Raw genomic sequence first — 20,527 nt, 5'->3', positions numbered from 1 at the left:
CATTCTGATTTGTGTGGTCCTTTTAAAGTAAGCTCTCGTGGTGGTGCACTTTACTTTGTGACTTTTATTGATGATCATTCTCGCAAACTCTGGGTAATTCCTTTGAAGTCCAAGGATCAAGTACTTAATGTGTTCAAGACTTTTCAGGCCTTGGTTGAGAGACAGACAGAGAAGAAACTAAAATGCATCCGCTCAGACAATGGTGGTGAATACATTGGTCCCTTTGATAATTATTGTAGACAGCAGGGTATTCGGTATCAGAAAACTCCTCCAAAGACTCCTCAGTATGGTTTAGCAGAGAGAATGAACAGAACTCTAGTTGAGAGGGTTAGATGTTTGCTTTCAGATGCTAAGTTGCCATATTCATTTTGGGCAGAAGCACTTAATACTGCTGCTTGTGTTATCAATTTATCTCATACTGTTGCTTTGGATGGCGATGTCCCTGACAGGGTTTAGTTTGGTAAGGATGTCTCTTATGCTCATCTGAGAGTCTTCGGGTGTAAGGCCTTTGTGCATGTTCCTAAGGATGAGAGGTCAAAGCTGGAAGTTAAAACTAGGCAGTGTATCTTCATTGGTTATGGTCAAGACGAATTTGGCTATCGTTTCTATGATCCAGATGAGAAGAAACTTGTTAGAAGCCGCGATGTTATGTTCTTTGAAGACCAGACAATTGAAGATTTTGACAAAGCTGAGAAGGTTGATTCTCATAGCAATGAGAGCCTAGTTGATGTTGATCCAGTTCTTGTGACTATTGCACCTGAAGAAAATCTTCAAAATAATGAAGATCGAGTTGATAATGAAGATAGTGATCATGTTCAGAATGACCAACATGATGTTGTTAATGCTCCAGTGGAAGATGATGTGGTTGGCCAGAAACCAGTTGTTAACGATGTTCCAGAGAGTTCTCTCAGAAGATCTATTAGAGAGAAAGTACCTTTATCTCGTTATTCTCCCAATGAGTTTGTACTCTTGACTGATGGGGGAGAACCTGAAAGTTTTAATGAGGCCATGGATAGTGAAGAAAACGAAATGTGGTTTGATGCTATGCAAGATGAGATTAAATCCTTGCATGATAATCATACATTTGATCTGGTTAAGCTTCCTAGAGATAGAAAAGCTTTGAAAACTAGGTGGATTTTTAGGGTGAAACATGATGATGGTAACCCAGTTCCACGGTACAAGACTAGATTGGTTGTCAAGGGCTTTAATTAGAAGAAGGGAGTTGATTTTGATGAAATCTTTTATCTAATCGTGAAGATGTCATCCATTCAAGTTGTTTTGGGCTTGGCTGAAAGTCTAGATTTAGAGTGTTTCTTGATCGCCGGGATGGCGGTTTCCTCCACATAGTCGGGAGGGGGAGAATTGTTAGGTTTTTGGGTTTTCCTTTCCTATGTGGAATTGGATTAGTAAAACCCAATCCAATTTGGACCAGGTAAATTTTGCCCAAAATTTCCTCTATATATAAGATCAATTTAGGTCTTATTTTCAGAACACAAGAGTGAATTCATAGCAACCATATAGAGAGAAAAACGTGAGAGAGAAAGCAAATTTTCATCCAGAAATTTTCTGCTACAGAAGTCCGCTTTAAATTGCGTTTCCCGATTCATTAACCGTTGGATCGTGCTGAAATTTAAACTGGGGGTTCTCAACATATGGTTCTTCGATTTCAACGGTGGAGATCGGATTTTATGTCTGTAACTCCAGTTTTCGAGTACGAACAGTAGCTCATTTTTTGGGGTGATTTCTCTCATTTCTTCACTAGTTTTGGTGCAATCTTTTATGTATTGTTGATCCGTGCTTGGATTTATTGTTGTAGCCATTTGGAGAACATTGTTGTAACTCTTGTTGATTATAGTGGAGCTTTTGTGGACCGGAGGTTCCGTGGATGTTTCCTCTTCACCTTGAAGGGGTTTTACCGCGTAAATTTGGTGTCTCTTGCAATTGATTTATATTTGCTTGCTTTGCTATTTTATTGTTGGTATAGCTGCTGCTTGGATTTCCATTTGTGCTAGTGTTTATTGTCTTCTCTTGGTTCAAATAGTGTGGGAAGTTTCGACTTAGGTATTTCTTCCGCTGTTACCTCGTCGTGCAATTTGGTTAGCTTGTTTCTTCCCAACACAGTATTATGGGTTCAAAGTCGTTTTACTTACCTAGCTATCTACTTATTACCTTAATCAGTTCCAAACTGATGCAACAACAATACTGACATACTAACAACTTGTTCCTAACGTTTGATTAGCTTCTTAAGAGAAGTAAATTCCCACTACCCTGTAGCAGCATGATAAAGAGTAGAAAACAAAAGCGGCGGGAAAAAAAAAAAAAGGTAACAAAATAATAGCAGTGACATACATACCTGGAAAAGGTGTATTTGAGGCAGAAAGAAGAGAAATAGGATAATGAACAAACACATTTTATTGTGGACATTTATATAGATTAAAAAAGAATCTAAAAAGGTTGTGGGGAAAAGATAATTTCTAATTGAGTGAATAATTAAGCTACAAATGTTTGGGGTGCAAACGTTAGGGAGAAGTGACTCTGGAGCCTTAAAGTAGGACTGCTCAACTTCTTTTCACTCACACTTAAATATTGAATTACTTATTAGTTGCACATGTTTATAGGAGTGATTGTGGAGCATTAAAATGTGACTTATGAACTTCTCATTCACTCATATTTTTTAATTAGGATTTCATTCAATGCAGAAATAACTTAATGTTACTGAACGTGATTGAGCCTTTATGTCAAGATAATATTACTATATAATATTAATCATATTAGATGCTTTATATTTTATTACATTTTAATTTACAGTTGAGAAAAACGGTAATCCAATTTTGAAGGTAGGAGCTTCCACTTTTACTATATATAATATGATATAGATTAATTAAAATATGGGCTTTTTTTGGTCCCTCGATGTAGAGAATATGGTATATTTGACTATGTACATATATGATTATATTATCGTTGAATGTGGTGTAATAATACAAACTTAACATACCACATGAGGTAATTAAGTGGTGGATCGAATAATTAGTAATTATAGTACATTTGTGAATATTCACAAACAAAGAGATCAAAAGTGCACAACTCAATTATTTGAAGGTTTAATTAGTCAAACATTATAGGGACTAAAATCAAGTTTTACTAATAATCCAGGGACCAAAAATGTCATTAACCCTAATGTGAGAGGCATGTATTTTATGTGAAATTTATCTTCTTTTTTCATGTGTAAAATGGAAAACTATTTGACCTTATATTTTTGTCCATATGGTAAAAAAAAAAAAAAAAAAAAAAAAAAACAACGTTACTACCATAACAAAGTACTTTTGAACATTCAAGTATCCACCCAAAGTTACCCAAGTTGGCTGATGAAAATTGCAATCTCTTAACAATGAAAATGATAATCGTTGTAATTAGCCATTATTATGTACAGCTAGAATATCTCCTAGAATATTATGTACAGTTAGAATATCTCCTAGAATCTAGAATGTCTCCTAGAATAAGGTAATTCTTTTGTATATATTGATCACAGTATAATCAAGGAATTGATTTCCTACATGGTATCAGACTAGGGTTTAATTCTCCAACCCAACTTAGCCGCCGCCTCTCTTCTCTTCCCTTCGTTCACCTTCTACCTCCCTTATTCTTCCTCTCTTCTTCTTCGAAGCCACCATGTCTGACACAGGCGCAAAGTTTCACTCTGCCCTCTCAATAACCAATGTCAAATCTCTCGTTCCCTTCACATTGGACATTGAAAATGGTCCATATCATTCATGGGTGGCGTTGTTTAAGGTGCAAGCCCGGGTGCACAACCTAATGCATCACATTATCCCTCCTACGGAAGTCGCGGCTAAGGCCAAAATTGATGCCTTACGGGTAGCTGATCCAGAACTCTATGATCTTCTTGATGCGGCAGTCCTACAGTGGATATATGGTACGATCTCTCCTGAATTACTTCAAGCCATATTGGTGAAGGATGACACCGTGGCGAAATCTTGGCAGAGGTTGGAGACCATCTTTAAAGATAACAAGGGTTCTAGGGCAACCCATCTCGAGGAGGAACTTGCTGCTGTCTCTCTCGAAAAAATTTCAAGTGCGGATGCGTATTGCAACCACGTGAAAACCTTGGCGGACAAGCTGGCGGATGTAGATGCTCCGGTGGCAAATAGTCGCCTTGTCTTGTGGCTTATTGGTGGTCTTCCACAGGCCTATTCTGGTACGGTGGATTTTGTCCAAAATCAAGACCCATTACCACCATTTGAAAACGTTCAATCCCGAATAAAATTGGCGGAACGTACTCTCAAAAACCGCCTCTCCAAAGAAGCCGGCGGGACCGCTACTTTTATTGCCTCTACTGGTGGTGCCCAACCAGGTAACATGGACCATGTTAACTCCAATCATCAGCATAATTATTCTTCAAATTCTAATCATGGCAGAAATAATAACACCAAGAATAAGAAGAAAATAATTATAGGAAGAACAATGGGCAAAACCGCAACACTGGCCGCGGTGGGGGTGGCCAGAACAGTGGCCGCGGCACCAACCAGTGGCAGACTGGCGGTAACAGCCAGTGGCAGCGGCGTCACGTCCTCGTCCCATACCCCGTATGGACAGTGGCCGCAACAATGGGCTGCCCCACCATGCCCCTATCCGACTGCTCCAATGCAACAACAACATCCAGCAATGCAGCCCGGTATTCTTGGGCCCAAACCTCAACAGGCCTACGCAACCTCTGTAGCTCAGCCCCATACTGGCTACACTCCGACGGATATTGAGGCGGCAATGCATACATTTTCTATCGCTCCACCGGATGAAAAATTAAGTCTTTTAAGTTTATTTTTCCTTTTGAAGTCTCTTTTTTTTTTTTTGGTGGCATGTTCAGGCATGCTTCTCTTGTTTCTAGCTTTTGTTGTTGGCAACTAAAAAAAATAATCTTGAAAACCAAGAAAAGAACGGTAAGTTTGTTAGCTATATTATTGTAAACTATAGGAGAGACAGAACTAATGCACATAGAATGAGAAATATTCTTTTTAACAAAAGAACGGTAAGTTTGTTAGCTATATTATTGTAAACTATAGGAGAGAGAGAACTAATGCACATAGAATGAGAAATATTCTTTTTGATTAATTGATTTGGAAATCACAGGGAATGCACATTAGCATGGGATAAAGTTTCTCTCTATATGCAAATACCCTCTTATTTATATGACACTCTTTTTATTTTGTCACGACCCAGCCCCGTGGGCCGCGACTGGTGCCCTACTTGGACACCCAGACAGACAAACATACCAAATCGTAACACACTTATCCAAATCGAATACATACAGATAGCATATACAGCCACAAATACTATATGCCGTCTCAAACTATATCAAACTGTTTGAAACACATTTCAACGCAACGGTGTGCGGACATATATATATATATATAACGAAAAGCCGGCAAGGCTATCAAATATGTCAAAAGCCGACAAGGCTGTCAAATGGCACAACGGCCCAAAACGCATATACAATTGCACGCCGACAAGGCTGCCACAAACATATACAAAATGCACGCCGACGAGGCTGCCATAACGAATAGAGTCATGCAAACACATCCATACAGAAGTAGGCACACACACCCACAAATACGTCTACAGACCTCTAAACAGACAAACCGAATCATATGGCGGGACAGGGCCCCGCCGTGCCCCTGAACAAATACATATATACATAGCGAACGAATATATACCAAAATGTGTGCTCTGAAATGAGAAGAGCACTCCAAACAGCAGAAGAGGGTGTCCTAAATGGGTAGATCACCAAACTGTGCGTCTGTACCTGCGGGCATGAAACGCAGCCCCCCGAAGAAAGGGGGTCAGTACGAAATATGTACTGAGTATGCAAAGCAGAATATACAGAAAGCAAATCTGAGACATAAACGAAATGGAAGTACCAAACATAAGTGCAAATCCAACATAATCAAAATTTGCTTACTTTCAAAAATATGTAAGTAATGCATAGGGTACAGAAGAATATGGTCGCCCACCCGTCGATGGCGCCATAACACAGCATAACACCAGAAAGTTTCAAATCTCCGTATCCCCGTCACATATCACAACATAGCATAACGCCATACACATCATAACACCAAATATAAGTGGAACCCGACCCTCATTAGCGAGTAGCTCGGAGAACCATAAACACAGCATAACACCGGAGTATATCAAAGTGCGCACGATAACAAAACCGGCCCGGGAACCGGCGAAAGATATAACAGAACGCACGAGCAGAGTCATGAGTAACCATATGCATAAAATCATTATCATAGACTCAAATATAAGTAAATGACCATACTTGAAATTCGAAATGATAATCATACCAAATTCTTTCAAAAGTCGTCCGAATTACATAAAGGAAAGTCGCGGGACCCACGGACGGGTATTGACCCGAATCGGGCCCGCCTATGGAAAATATACTCATTATATGCCATATAAACTTCTACAAAAATATTGAAGCAATCTGAGCCTTTCGGTGAAAGATATGGCGTTCACAAATTACGAAATTCTTTAAAGTGAAACTTTTTTTTATGCAAAGTTCGGAAAGCGATTATTTCAAAGACATAATGGTTCATATTTCATCAAATCATACATAAGAGTGCCAAGGAATATATATAAGGATCATAACATACTCGGATTTCGAATTTAGAATTTCCTCGAGGCTCGTAATGTAGCCTATTGAAAACTAAGGCATGCCAAAAGAAAGAAGGGTTGCGCTTTACATACCTCGTACGCACTCCAAGATAGCCAATCTAAAGTAAATCCCAATCTACGCCTCGGGCTCCCCAAGGTCTACAAATATGCCAACGAATATTCAATATTAAACATAGACACTTAAGCCATTCATTCCAAACTAACATTAAATTCTACAGAAAATTCGGCAGCATTTCCCCTGTAAATAGGCCAACCCGAGAATTTAACTCGTCAAAAATCAACAACAACAACAACAATAACCAACCTAGCAACATCGATAACCAATTCGAAAGACAATATAGCAATAGTAACTCTCTTTTTCATCATTCACAACTTTCCAAATATCCAAATCAATGGCTTACCTTCAAGCCAACATCAACGCTTATACATTCAAATACTAACCTAAACCCATACTAACAACATTCAAGAACATTCTAAACAGTTTACATAATTTTTCCAACAATCCAATAATTGGCTCCAATGTGGCCGAAAACAACCCTTAGAAACCGAGAGCAGCCCCCATCCACATTTCGCAATTTCAATTCATGATTCGTATCAATAATCCACCATATAACGATATCATTTTCACAAATATACGAATTACATCAAACGCACAATAAGTCTCAAATCAGCCCACACAATTTCAACAAGAACAACAACATATCAAAACAGCCCCCAACTATAACATAACGATGCCCGAAATTCTAACGAACACTTACAATATACCAAGCAGCCCATATGCACTTCTTATACCTTATTTCATGCAATATTTTCAGAAAATTTCAGGAAAATACAACAGCAGCCACTCGACACCACATCATCTACTCATGTGCAATAAAACCACATTATTATCTCTATAATCCTTACAACAACCCACAACAATTTAACTCCAACTCTAACCATTAAATTCCTTCACTCTCCTCACATATCCATGATTACAACAACCAAAATATTAATTCAAATCAGTCCATCAATTTCAATTAAAACAGCCCCTCGCCCATAAATTTCAACAAAACAACAAACGAGTTTATAATGCTGTTTTCTCCGTTCTAATTCGTTAAAACTCTAAATAAACACTTTAATAACATAAAAGGAATTTTATAAATACCTTATCAGAAGCTCCACCACGAAAATTTCATCCCCCAAGACCAATATTTATCTCAAATTGAAGGCAACGCAACGTACAACGTTTTTCTCTTCATGAGCTTCGGGATTCGGAGCTCGGATTTTGATCAAAATGGCTTCCTTAGCCTAGGAGCTCTCTCTCTCTCTCTCTCTAATGTTTTTGGAGGATCTTAGCTGAAAATGATCAGCCCTCAAGTGAATTTGCTATATATATTAACGTTAATGGGCCTCATGGGCCGAAACATTAGTGTTTGGGTCGGGTCCAAACTTGCTGCCCTGCCAACCCAAATTGCATCGGCCATATTTCCTTATCCAAATATCATTTTGACTAGAGGTTTGTTGCGTTGGAAACTAGACTCGATGAACTTAATTTTAGGATTTTGAAACACCTTAAAACTCCTCATATACTAGGAGATATGCCTCCAACAATATGGGCTAAAAATCTGGTCCGAGATTTTTCTGAAGTTGTTCGGATTCATTTCGTTCAGATTCGTTTAACTTCTAATCCTCTTCCGACCCTCGTGTAACCTCTTATACATACATATACATACTCATATACATACATAACAATCCATACACATCTCGAAGGGTCCGGAGAATCACAATAACCTTAAACGTAACTGGAGAACTTACGAAGCTTCGACGAAACTCCAATCGCAAAAATATATTCATATCTTTTATCCATCTTCTATATCATTACTAATAATCTCAAATACTTTAAAAGGGCACTCACATTACCTCATATACGCTCATAACGCGATTTCAAATCCTTTAGGTTACGATGTCACCTCGGGATACTTAAGGCATATATATAACGATATTCTTACTAACTCGATTAACTTTCCTTGAACTTTCTTAACTCATTCTTTCTTGTCTTAATTAAAATAGCACAGACTCTTACGGGGTGTAACATTTAAACATCGTAAATTATTTAACACCCTTTAACAACTGTCAAAAGTTCAAATTCGTTTATAATATTTCATTCAACGTTTTCTTCAAAAATTGATTTTTTTTTGTTTCTATTCTCTTATTTTGCAAAAATGGGAACATATACAATTTTCTAAATGCTCGATCCAAGCCAAGAATCTATGCCAAAGGCCCTTTAGATCCTAATTCAGACAAGATTCATTATTTTTCAAGCATTTCCAACCAGATGTTCTTTTTCAATTTCAATTGTAGGTTTGCAACCAATTTGCTAATAAAAATATGACGGAAAGAAATAATAGAACAGTATGAACCACTCAAAAGAGAATCTCAGGCCAATAAACTATTTCTACAGAACGAATTAAATCGAGTTTAGAACTTTATTGAATATAATATAATGTAATTTTCTTATTCAAAAAAATTAAGTTTTCAACTATTACATCAATATTTTCTTTCTTTATTGTTAATATGTCAAAATTGACAGTTTAAATTTATTGTGCTTTCAGATACCATCAAAAAATGAGAGAGAACTAAGGGTGTGTCGGTACGGAGGAAAATATTTTTCAATTTTCTCATGTTCGGTTGGTTAAAAATTTTAAAAAATATTTTCTCTAAGAAAACAAGTTTCTTAAAAACAAGGAAAATGATTATCCTAGTGGAAGTAGAGAAAACAAATTCCACATTGATTGTATCATCCACAATCCACACCCTTCAACACAACTCATCTTCACCCTCATCCCCATAGCCCCCATCCCCACCACGCCACACCCCTACCCTCTAGCCCCACCTCCCATAGTATTTTATCTAGATTATATTCAAATGCATTTAGATAATATTTTTTGTGTACGTACCGAGCGCAAAAAAAAAAATAAGAAACTCACTTATTTTCTAGAAAAACATTTTTCATGAAAAATAATTTTCTTCGTAGGGAGCACACCCCAATATATAAAAACAAAACTTTGGTATAGCTGAATGGGCGAGCTTCTTTTAGAAGGATGAAAAGAAGAAATCGGCAATTAGCCACTTTTGGAATCGCTGATTAACCTTTATAACCATCGTTTCGAAATCATTTGATCATTTAGACGCTTTTTAATGCAGAAATAAAATTTAGAACTGACTCCCAAAAGATTTGAAAAAAGAATAACGCCGTTGCCGGGGATCGAACCCGGGTCACCCGCGTGACAGGCGGGAATACTTACCACTATACTACAACGACTTGGTATTGGAGACTTCACCGAACTGTAAACTTATCTAAATAGCACAAGATGTTAACTAAATAGCTGTATGGCTGCGGATTCTAAAGAACCCGAGATTTCCTACTCGATTTTTTTTGTATATCAACATACATAGCAGAAATTAACAAATTTTTAAATCTAAAACTCACATCAATACATTATCTAAATTAATTTTGAGTCTGCCACAGGCTAGATAAGATTTTGAGGAAGCCGGAACCAGATCTGAGAAATTGGATAACTTTCTCCTAATTAAAATACGGAGAAATTCCAGTACAGTAAGTTAAAGTTTGAAATTCTTACACGTGTAACTCCAACACATGTAAGCTTATTGGTTGCGAATGCGAAGAAAAGCAGATGAAGGCCTGGACGCAGCCTAACAAAGGCACTAATTTTATTTAGGACGAGACAAAATGGGGGGAGAAGGCAAATATGTGGTCTGACAATAACTATTTCACTTATATTATTTTAATATTTGCGGCTTGTCTGGAATGGAACATGGAATAAAACGAACGCTGAGCACTAGCCTCTCAAGGTCGGATTTGTAGGGATTATAAGTTTGTGAAGAAGCAAAAACTTATCCCCACCACTACAACAAAATATGCTTTTAGCGGCAATTAATTTGCGGCAATAATTTAATTGCCGCTAATTATATTTTAAAATCAATAATTACCTGCAATACCAAACTTTCGCCCTAACAATAAATGTCTCTAAAGGCTTTAGCGACCTTAGATCTAATGACATTAACTAATTGCTGGTAATGTTTTTGTGGCAATAACTATTGCTGCTAAAAGAAAAATATATTGCCACTAAAAGCCTTTTTTGGTGTAGTGCACCCCGACCGGAAGCTGCTAGGTTTCATCCTCTTTTAAACTTCCCCGGTCCTCGACCCGAGTTGTATCATGATTCATGATAATGGCAGCTAGGTTATCTACCAACAACATTTTCAAATCTCCGAAGTGTCAATCCTGATTTTGTCATCATTCTTTTGCCAGATATATATACCATCATCTACCCAACCATTCTCTTTTGCCTTAGGCTATTTGACTACTATACAAATCAAAATACATACAAGTATTTCATTTAATTTTATAGCTTACATTTTTTTTTAGTTTCACACATTACTGCTGATTATAATGGACTCAAAAATTCATTGCAGATTTTCTTCTGCTAAGGTAACGAGCGTGCCTCGAAGAACTCTTTTTATGGTCATCATTGAGTCCAGTTGCAACATGTGGATCTTTTTCTTCCTTGAGTTGATAATTTAGCAGTGTATCAAGACCATCATCTATCTTAGAGTTGGGGGTGTAGCTTGCTATTTCTGTGTAATTTAAGCTCAGTTCGGTCACTTCTGACAATGATTTCGTTAGCAGAGGCTTCTGTCGTTTCAAGAACAAGCATACTACAGCACAATCATCGATCTTGGCACACGGGTACTTGTATTTCCAGGCTCTAACTGCATGATGCACCACCAGTCTTGCTGCAATAGATCGCTTCCTCGCTGTAGCTACTATCCGAATCACTTCATCGTTGCTCAAAACATCCCACAACTGTACACCAAAAAAAAAAAAAAGTGCATTAGCTGCCTTATTTAGTCTATAGTCGCTTAAGGTCTTATATAGTGGCGAGCTCAATCAACTATTTTTCACTCAAATTATGTATATATTGTGCAAAAATGGTTTGAAATGTTATTGTGAATCGCTGACTTTAAATTATGAATCCGCCTCTATTCCTACTGTACTGCTGGCCAAAATGTGTTATGAGGAGCTTCCTCGCGAGAATTTGAAGTCAAATTCCAATTTTGGATGCTGTATTTCACTGGGATTTCGAATAGCGGTCTTGAATTCAAGTTGATTCTATTTTGATTCTTCCTTAGAGAGAGACAATCAAACAATTCTCAATCATGGTCCTTGCAGATCGGATCATTCATATAATACACAAAAAAGAAATTCTAGATATAGAGATCTTTCTAGGATCTCACCAAAGATGGTTTCATTAGATATCTTACAACTAGAAGATCTCTTTTCCGATCCAGTTCCTCCACCAATGCGAACCCCAGTTAGATTCAGGTATGCTACACATGAACAATGTAGTATGTACAACAACAACTATGTCTCAATTCCAAACAAATTGAGAACAGCTATATAAATTCTCTCACTGATAATGACAGTCCATTTAAGCTCATCTTAGACAAACAATGTTGTAATGATTTGATTAACAACACTACACAAAGACATGTACTCATCCTCACAAATATAGACACAATGCAAGAGTTGCAGTGTTTTTTCTGCAAGATTTAGCCAAAAAAACTAGGATTAGGGGAATATTTAAGAAGTTTGAATTCTGATATAGCTTACCCCATCTGTTGCTAAGACAATGAATTCATCTTTTTCAGAGAGCTTTCTGTAATATACTTCAGGAACTGAGATGAGACCAAAGTCTTTCAAGCAAAAATCTCCGAAAGCTCTAGCCATGGCAAGGCCTGGACAATCTTGGTCAGGCATCCACACTCTGTATATATTTGGTTCTTCTTCCATTGCCATAACTCTTCCTTCACAACTTTTGATTCTTTCATATTCAGCTGAATGAAAATGATTGCACAATATATCAAAAAAAATAAAAATGAAGCCAATCTAATTAAAGCAACTTATGTAAACATTTTGACAACGTAAAGATTTTTTACACCATCAAGTTAAGATGACTAGTAATAATAGCTTAGGCTCACTACAACTCAGTAGTTTTGGTTCAAATCCTATATATGTATTAAGAAATTTCCTAAATATGTACAAAAATTAAATTAAGAACTCAATTACTAACACTTAAGGTTGTTGTCCAAATCCAGAACCTATAAAGTCCGAATCCTGGATCTGCCTCTATAGCTAACCAGTTATAGCATAATTTGGTAAGCAACCTGCTATAACCGATTACAATAAACTGATAGCGTAAAAAAGCACCTACCTGGTAGGTTCGGCTTCAAGTCGACCGTGAGTTGTTGAGCAACAAGCTCATTTTTTTCATCCCTGGTGCAAATAATAGCACGAGAATCTCCTAAATTCCCAACTATCAAATGTTCTCCCTGAAATTTCCACAATTATCGTCACCTTAGAATATAAAGAAGAAGATAAAAGAAACCATCATCACGTTTAACATATTTATGCTATTTCATGTATGTTTTTTACCTGTTTAACTAAAGTCACTGCAGTTGTACCACTGCAATAGCTTTCAATAGAACCATCACCTTCAAGTTCTTCATCCATTTCTTTAAAGGACTCAAGAAATTTATCTTTCCATGCAGCAAAGATTGGGTTGTCCGTTTCATCATCTTTTTCGACATCCCATCTAATATTGTTTGTATTGATAACATTGGACGATGAAATTTTGGAAGGTAACGAATCTCTAACATAGCGTGCCACCTTGTGTCCGGATGGTCCATGTCCATCAAAGACACCACAAAAGAACATACCTTTCTGTCCACCAAAATTCTGTACAAGATATATTGTGTTATAATTTTATCATAATTTTGCTCTACATAGAAAATATCATTTTCCAAAACACCATTGCGTCTATGGAAGTTCAGCATAATGAGGATTTCAAGATGAAATCAACTAGGTGGAGGCTGGACCGGGGGCAAGAGGATTCAAAAACTACTAAAATGTCAGAGCTTAGAGACGAGCCCATGACCTAATGTAGTTTTTGAATCCCCTTTGCCACTATAATAAAAACTTGACTTGTATTAATTGCAATCAACTATCAATGTATACAGATAATTTCATGACACATGCATAGTGAAATTTTCTGATAAAGGGATTCAATCGACCACCCTTGGGCCAACGTATCTCCGCCACTAAAATGCAACTATGCAAGAACATCTACGCGAACATTAGTACCAAAAAATGAATATCTATTTGAATAAATTTAGGGATCATTAGCAGCTACCTTGACTATTAATTGATCAGCACATACTAATATTAATGACAGTATGCATCATACTATGCTTTGAATTGTAGGATATGACTAATTTTTATCATAAAAATGTTTTAGAAGGGCAAAACCAAGATAGTTCAGAAAATTTGCATCTATTAGGATAACATTATTGGATGGAATATAGGATGATGGAGAAAGAGGGAATAAAAGAGATTTTAACCCCTTAGGCGCCGCCCTTCCCCGGACCCTCCATGAACACGGGATGCTTCTTGCACCGGGCTGTCCTAAGGTATTATTTTTTAATGGAATATATGATGATAGAGAAAAATAAATGAACTTTTCACCTTAATTATAATCTGGAAAAATGAAAAGAAGCATACCTCCCAAACAGTCATGGCATCTTGATTGATCCCCTTTTTACCTTGTTGACTATACATTGATACAAATTTAGAAAATCCACACAACCTTACATTGGCACCAAAATCTCCTCTTCCTACCATGCTTTGATAATCATCTTCAGCCTCTTTTTGCTCCCCGTTATTCTCCTCAAAATAACTATGGTGATGATGATTCTTGCCTTCCAATTTTTGCCCCCTTTGACAGGTACAACATGCACCCATCTCTCTGCCTTAATTATATATTCAGCCCCCTTGCAATTAGATCTTGTCTTGGGACATCAAAGCCATTATTACATGTAATTAATCAAGATTAATTATGTAAAAAACCTGGTTTAATTAGTAGTTAATTATGTTCCTCTTCTAATAATTCTGACAGAATTTGGATATGGAGTATGTCTGATTCCTTACAGGAAAATCAGAAAAAAAAGAAGAGGAAGAAGGTGATGAGCAAATCATGAATGATGTCTCATGAGATAACATTCATGATTTGTGGGGAAAAAATGGAACATGTAGTATAGAGAGAATATAATTATTAGAGAAAATAGACCTCATCTTAACCCATGCTAAGGTCATAACTCTTTTTTTGTTACACAATATGACCAGTCAATTTGACTCTTATTCACACCATACCATTTCAACCCTTGATTATCTTTTGTCCTTTTTTTCCCCACATAGTTAAAACCAATTTGGTTGTACTACTACGATTTCAATTTGATTTCTTGGTCGTTGGACTGTCCTTTTGAAGACATTGATTTAGTTCTCAATTTCACTAATTATTTCCTCTTAGTCTTTACGGCCTGATGTTTCCTTGTCTTAATTTTTATGACTTGGTATCCTAATTTATCTTCGTTACATATTTGTAATTCCAGAAAAATTAGACCTTGACATTATTCAAGTCAACCAACTTTTGCCCTTTTTACATATTTGTAGTTCCAAATGTTTGAGAAAATGCAAGCTGAGAAATAAAATAACATAAAAACTAATGGAATTGATAATCAGACGATTCTTGTTACGTTTGTACAACGCAAAGACTCCTCAATTAAAAGGGAGATTGGATTTTGTGGGTCACAAATATAACTTTAGTTAGTATAAGCCATTTCGGATGGAATTCGTAAAAAGTAAAATAGGAAATTGGTAAATAAAACACATGAGATGTATATAGTGTCATTTTCTTCTATTAGAATTGTAACGGATCGTGAAAGATTATTTCCTCCACTTTTAAATTATGAAACTAAATAAATAAAAAATTTTAGACTATGACGGAAAATCTCTTCCCTTTTTTTGTCACGTTAGAATCAAGTACATGAAGCACGTTTCCAAATCTATTATGCAGCTGATGTCACTCTCTCAGCTTACATAATAAGAATTAGGGGCGATAAAATTAGCCCATAAAAATATAACAGAAGAAATGACTAATGAGTAAATATCTATTTTTTAAATCATTTATTAAATTACCAGTGTTTTAGAACTAACTAAACTTTAACCACTTGTAATGAGAAAACATTATTTGCACGATCATACTCGTGGACTAAAATAAGAAATCTTTACAAATTCGACAACCTCGACGTAATTTGAAATATAGGGACTTCTAGAAAATGTTCTCAAAATAAGAACTAACATTGTTTCCACGATATTGTCCTTGTATTCAAAAGAGGTATCACGAATGTAATATGTTCAAAAGAGGTATAATGAAGTTCGAAATAGGTATCACTCATAAAACATATTTCAGTCGTGATATCTATTTCAAACTTTATTATACCTCTTTTGAACATATTCCATTCATGATACCTCTTTTGAATATAAGGATAATATCGTGGAAACAATGTTAGTTAATATATATTAATTTATCATTATTTCACTCATAAAATATATTTCATTCGAGATACCTATTTCAAACTTCATTATACCTCTTTTGAACATATTCCATTCATGATACCTCTTCTGAATACACACACACACACACACAGATATGTTATACCCCATTTTAATCGGGATCAAAATAGTTTATAACATTCCGATAATTCCGGGTTATTTAAAGTTAAGAGTCGCCACCTAATTATTTACGGTGAATTAGAGCACCTAAAGTTTATTAAAGTAGTTATCTAAAGTTGACTCTATTTTAAAGTCTACGAAACCGAAAGATTCTAGGTAAAGGTTCAACTAACCTAGAGGGAAGGTATTAGGCATCCTCTAAGTTCCATTAATAATGGTTAATCCGACCATACTTAAAATTAATTAGGCTAAGTGTGAGTTATAAAAATTATGTATTAACCTATAAGGTAATTGATTAAAACTAAGAAGAGTAGGAATTTTGAAACAGTATTGTGTGAACTTTTGAAATATCTTTTAAATTTAGGAGAACAAGTTTGAGCTAAAAGTTAGACTCACACTATAAATCATTCTAGAGTTGAGATGTTTGGTTGGCAAATTGTTTTACTAATTTTAACTATCCTTTTCAATCGTTAATCAGTGACCAAAAGACCTATGTAATTAGCTAGCTTTAGTGGGAATTCCTGGTTAGACTAAACTGATTTCCCAAATCCTAAAATATGCTCTCTAATAAATAAATGATTCTTGCTATAAGGCTAAGGAATGAATCTGAATAGTCACGTAAGACAAGGCTGGTAGCAGCCAATTATTAAACTAAAATATCAATCACACAACAAACAAACAAACATCAAAGAACGTAAAGGAGATGATTAGGGCCGTATTTGGCTCCCATAAGAGGACGAAGTTTCCGGTGATTCGCCGCTTGGCTAGCCACTCTCTTTGTTGTCTATTCAGAGGAGTGTCGAAGAAGGAGAGCTTTGAATAGGAATGCGCATGCAAGGTCCAAATGCCGCATAGTCTTAAAATGAGATCGTTAGGATGGTGAGTCTTTATGAAGACTCCATTTCGCTCCCGAAGTGTACATGTAAAAGGAGAAATAAAGATACAATTAGCAAGCAACTTTCAAATCTTAACAGAAAGCATACTAAGATAAATGTTCTCGTCTAAAGAGAGATGCTACCACATAGTCATCAAATTAATCAAATTTCTAATTAGTTCGCATAGGCAAGTGTGTTCCCAGAAGTATGATTTTCAGACATGAACATAAACCAGACAATATTTGTTTGGAGCAAGCCCCTTAATCAACACCAGAGTATTAACTTTGAAAAATTCTATTTAAAGATTTACCTCCTAGAGTTCGAGCTTACAAAAAATTATAGATACTTAGCTAAACCCATATTCAAACATGTGTAATTGATAAACTCCAATAGACATGTTTCTTAGATAAACATGCAGAGACATTTTCTATGCGTGTCTCTATATGTTGAGGCGAGCATAAGAAAATATATTAACGCTTCAAAAGGGCTTGATAACGGCGAAAGAAATTTATTTCTCAGAATATGCTACTGTATTATTTCAAAGGAAGTGTTCTACATTCTAAGTGGAATGTCTGGCAATAGGGAACTGAAATCATGGTATCTAAAACCGAAAACCATAGAAATAACAACTAATGTCATGATCATCAGAAAATCTATTCACATAAGAAATACAATCAACCTCTATCTTTGGCTCGACCAACACATACAAAACAGAATACACAATTCCTTCATGATTTTGTATACAACAAACTTTAAATCATGTTTTCTACCTGGAAACCAAATAAACTATAACTCACATATTCAAATAAACGAACATTTGTTAACACCGAAACACAATAAACAGGGGAAGAAATTTAAAGTTACGGACCGGTTATTGCTATCACTGTTGTTGCTATCACTGCCTTTTCTTCACTGGTCTTACTTCGGTTCATTTTTTTTATAAGAAAATGCTAGCGTGAGTGTGATTAGAAATAGCACAGCAAACAGGATTCTATTTAGCAAGACCAACTAGTTAATATCTCTTTCCACCTTTATTTGTCTTTCAAATTTGGGTCCCTCTGATTAATTATAAAGAATGAGATTCACAGAAGTATTCTGTAGTCTCGACAGCGCAGGAGATCATGCATATTTCAGAATTCGCAGTTAAATACGACAGCAACACATGCAGGAAAGGAAAGACAATACCAAACAGTTTAGGACAGGGGCGATATACCGAGCGAGTTCAGTTATACATAGCATAAACAACCTCAGTTAAACAGGTACATCAGAGTTATTTAAGAAGACAAATCCCTATAACAAAGTATGCAGGCAGATTTTAACAATATGCTCACTAAGCAGAATTTGAATTCACTAACTATAAGCAAATGGTTAACGTAGAACTTAGTCTATACTTTGAGTTAGTCCTTTTAAACTGTTTCATTTTTTTTTAACAGATAAAGGGTAACAAAGCTGTAAAGGTTCATACTTCGCAAGTTCGATGAAAAGAGAAATAAACTCAATAAAGGCATACAAGATATATGCATTCACATAAAATCGAAACGAAACTACGACTAACTCATATTCCTATTGAAATTATACAATTAAACCTTAACCAACATTCTGGAATCTACATAAAACAAACTAACAAATCAAACGCAACGAACAGAACAGAAGCAAAAGGAGAAGGGGAGTTATTGACCTGTTTTGTGTACAGTGAAATGGGGCGTCGGGTCTCAAATCTATACTCGAACTCGAAAGAACCCGAACACGATTAAAGTAGCTAAAGTTTCAAATTGGAAAGTGAAAATAGAGTAATATGTGGCTGTTTTTTTTTTTAGAATGAGGCTATCTTTTCGATGATAATTTTCAATCCCAAATCCTATATTTTCAACAGAAGTGTTTTCTGATTTAAAAGAAAATCAAACCAGAATAAAAAGAAACTCAGGGCTCGATGACAGAAAACTTGTGTCCCCTCTCCATCTTCCCCCTTAAAAATAACCCGAAGCCAATATTTATAGTAGAATCCCTAGGGTTCTTCTATGGTTCGGATTTTGGGCCGGGTTTTTTGTGCAACGTTCGGATTTTTGTGTCCTTTTACTTACTCCATCCGAACCAGAGAAATGGACAAACCCATTTAAAACTTGTACTCCAGAAAATCAAAGAGTCTGATAAAGAAAGATTTTTTCCTTCATAAATGGACAAAACCATTAAAGTAAAATCAGATTCGAACAGAGGACGGTCAAAGAAAACAAAACCCAAACCTTTTCGACCGTTGATAATATGAGCAATGTTCACGTGATTGATTCGGGGTTACCGAAAATGGTTCGGTTTTCTGTTCTTTGTAAAGATTCGTTGTGTTTTTGAACGGAAAATGGACTTCTCTGCCAAAGCTACGACAGGAGGCCCAGATGAAACAGAAAGGGAGGTTTTTTGTATGGAAATGGCGGGACAAGGCTGTTCACGGTGAAAGGAAAGCTGATCCTTGCTCAAAGAGGAAAAAGATAAGGGAGATGAGAGAGGAGGAGAGAGAAGGGCGATGAAGACTGTGCGGCTAGGTTAGTTTTCTTTGGGTTTTAGGTGAATAAGATAAGTGGGCCGGCGGGTCGGGTATGGAACGGGTATGGGCTGGTAGGGAGTTGGGCTTGACGGTATAAAGAATGGTGATTTAATTGTTGGGCTCAAAATATCGGTCCGAAAATATGGGTTTTTCTTTCTTTATTTAAATTATTTTTTGGGCTTCTAATTTAACAACTAGTACAATATATATTATGTGAAGATAAATAATAATTAGTATGTAGAAAGTAAAGGATTTAATAAAGTAAAATTAATTTAATGAGTACAAATCCTAAAATGAAACGATGACGAACCATTTAAAATTTGTGATAAAGTGATATTAGTAATGTTGATAGTAGAATAGTGAAAATGAAAGTAATGATATTAATAGTAGTAAAATAAAAATAGTAGTGAAAATAAAATATTTAGATTGTTAATAAATTCAGAAACCCAAGGAAATAAATTGGAATAAACGAGGGGCAAAATTGGGTGTCAACAAGATATATATATATATATTAGTTTATCATTATTTCACTCATAAAACATATTTCATTCGTGATACCTATTTCAAACTTATGATGCAGGGACAATTAGATTTTTCAAACAACAATTCACTGTGGAGAATGACTCCACCAAATTTGAAATATTGGATCATGTTCCCAGACTGATCTCAGATGAACAAAATACAAGCATTACAGAGATACCAACTCCTGAAGCAGTTAAGCATGTAGTTTTCAGTCTTAATGGTGAAAGCGCTAGTGGACTGGATCGATTTACAGGGATATTTTTTCAAACATGT

General features: G+C 36.0%; 2 protein-coding genes, 1 long non-coding RNA gene and 1 other non-coding gene across 4 annotated transcripts; 1 reads left to right on the top strand and 3 right to left on the bottom strand.

Annotated features, from left to right (window-relative positions):
* The first annotated feature begins 3,669 nt into the window (after positions 1-3,669).
* Positions 3,670-5,156, top strand: LOC132608141 (uncharacterized). Its single transcript, XM_060322221.1, has 2 exons — positions 3,670-4,690; positions 5,143-5,156. The coding sequence occupies exons 1-2, from the start codon at positions 3,670-3,672 to the stop codon at positions 5,154-5,156; spliced, it is 1,035 nt and encodes a 344-aa protein (XP_060178204.1).
* A 352-nt stretch (positions 5,157-5,508) lies between these two features.
* Positions 5,509-6,942, bottom strand: LOC132605297 (uncharacterized). The gene is made up of 2 exons (XR_009569134.1): positions 6,760-6,942; positions 5,509-5,815 (listed from the first exon to the last, which is right to left on the bottom strand). It is a non-coding gene; the product is annotated as an uncharacterized LOC132605297 (long non-coding RNA).
* A 2,977-nt stretch (positions 6,943-9,919) lies between these two features.
* Positions 9,920-9,991, bottom strand: TRNAD-GUC (transfer RNA aspartic acid (anticodon GUC)). The gene has a single exon. It is a non-coding gene; the product is annotated as a tRNA-Asp (tRNA).
* A 686-nt stretch (positions 9,992-10,677) lies between these two features.
* On the bottom strand, positions 10,678-15,499 carry LOC132605296 (probable protein phosphatase 2C 65). Its single transcript, XM_060318492.1, has 5 exons — positions 14,312-15,499; positions 13,187-13,489; positions 12,966-13,083; positions 12,365-12,588; positions 10,678-11,557 (listed from the first exon to the last, which is right to left on the bottom strand). Exons 1-5 carry the CDS (start codon positions 14,549-14,551, stop codon positions 11,150-11,152), a joined length of 1,293 nt encoding a protein of 430 aa, XP_060174475.1. The 5' UTR covers positions 14,552-15,499; the 3' UTR covers positions 10,678-11,149.
* Between the last annotated feature and the right edge of the window lie 5,028 nt (positions 15,500-20,527).

This window comes from Lycium barbarum, chromosome 8 (assembly GCF_019175385.1).
Source record: "Lycium barbarum isolate Lr01 chromosome 8, ASM1917538v2, whole genome shotgun sequence".
Classification (NCBI taxonomy): domain Eukaryota; kingdom Viridiplantae; phylum Streptophyta; class Magnoliopsida; order Solanales; family Solanaceae; genus Lycium; species Lycium barbarum.
Note: the sequence above shows the minus strand (reverse complement) of the source record. Positions and strands in the feature narration are given on the sequence as shown.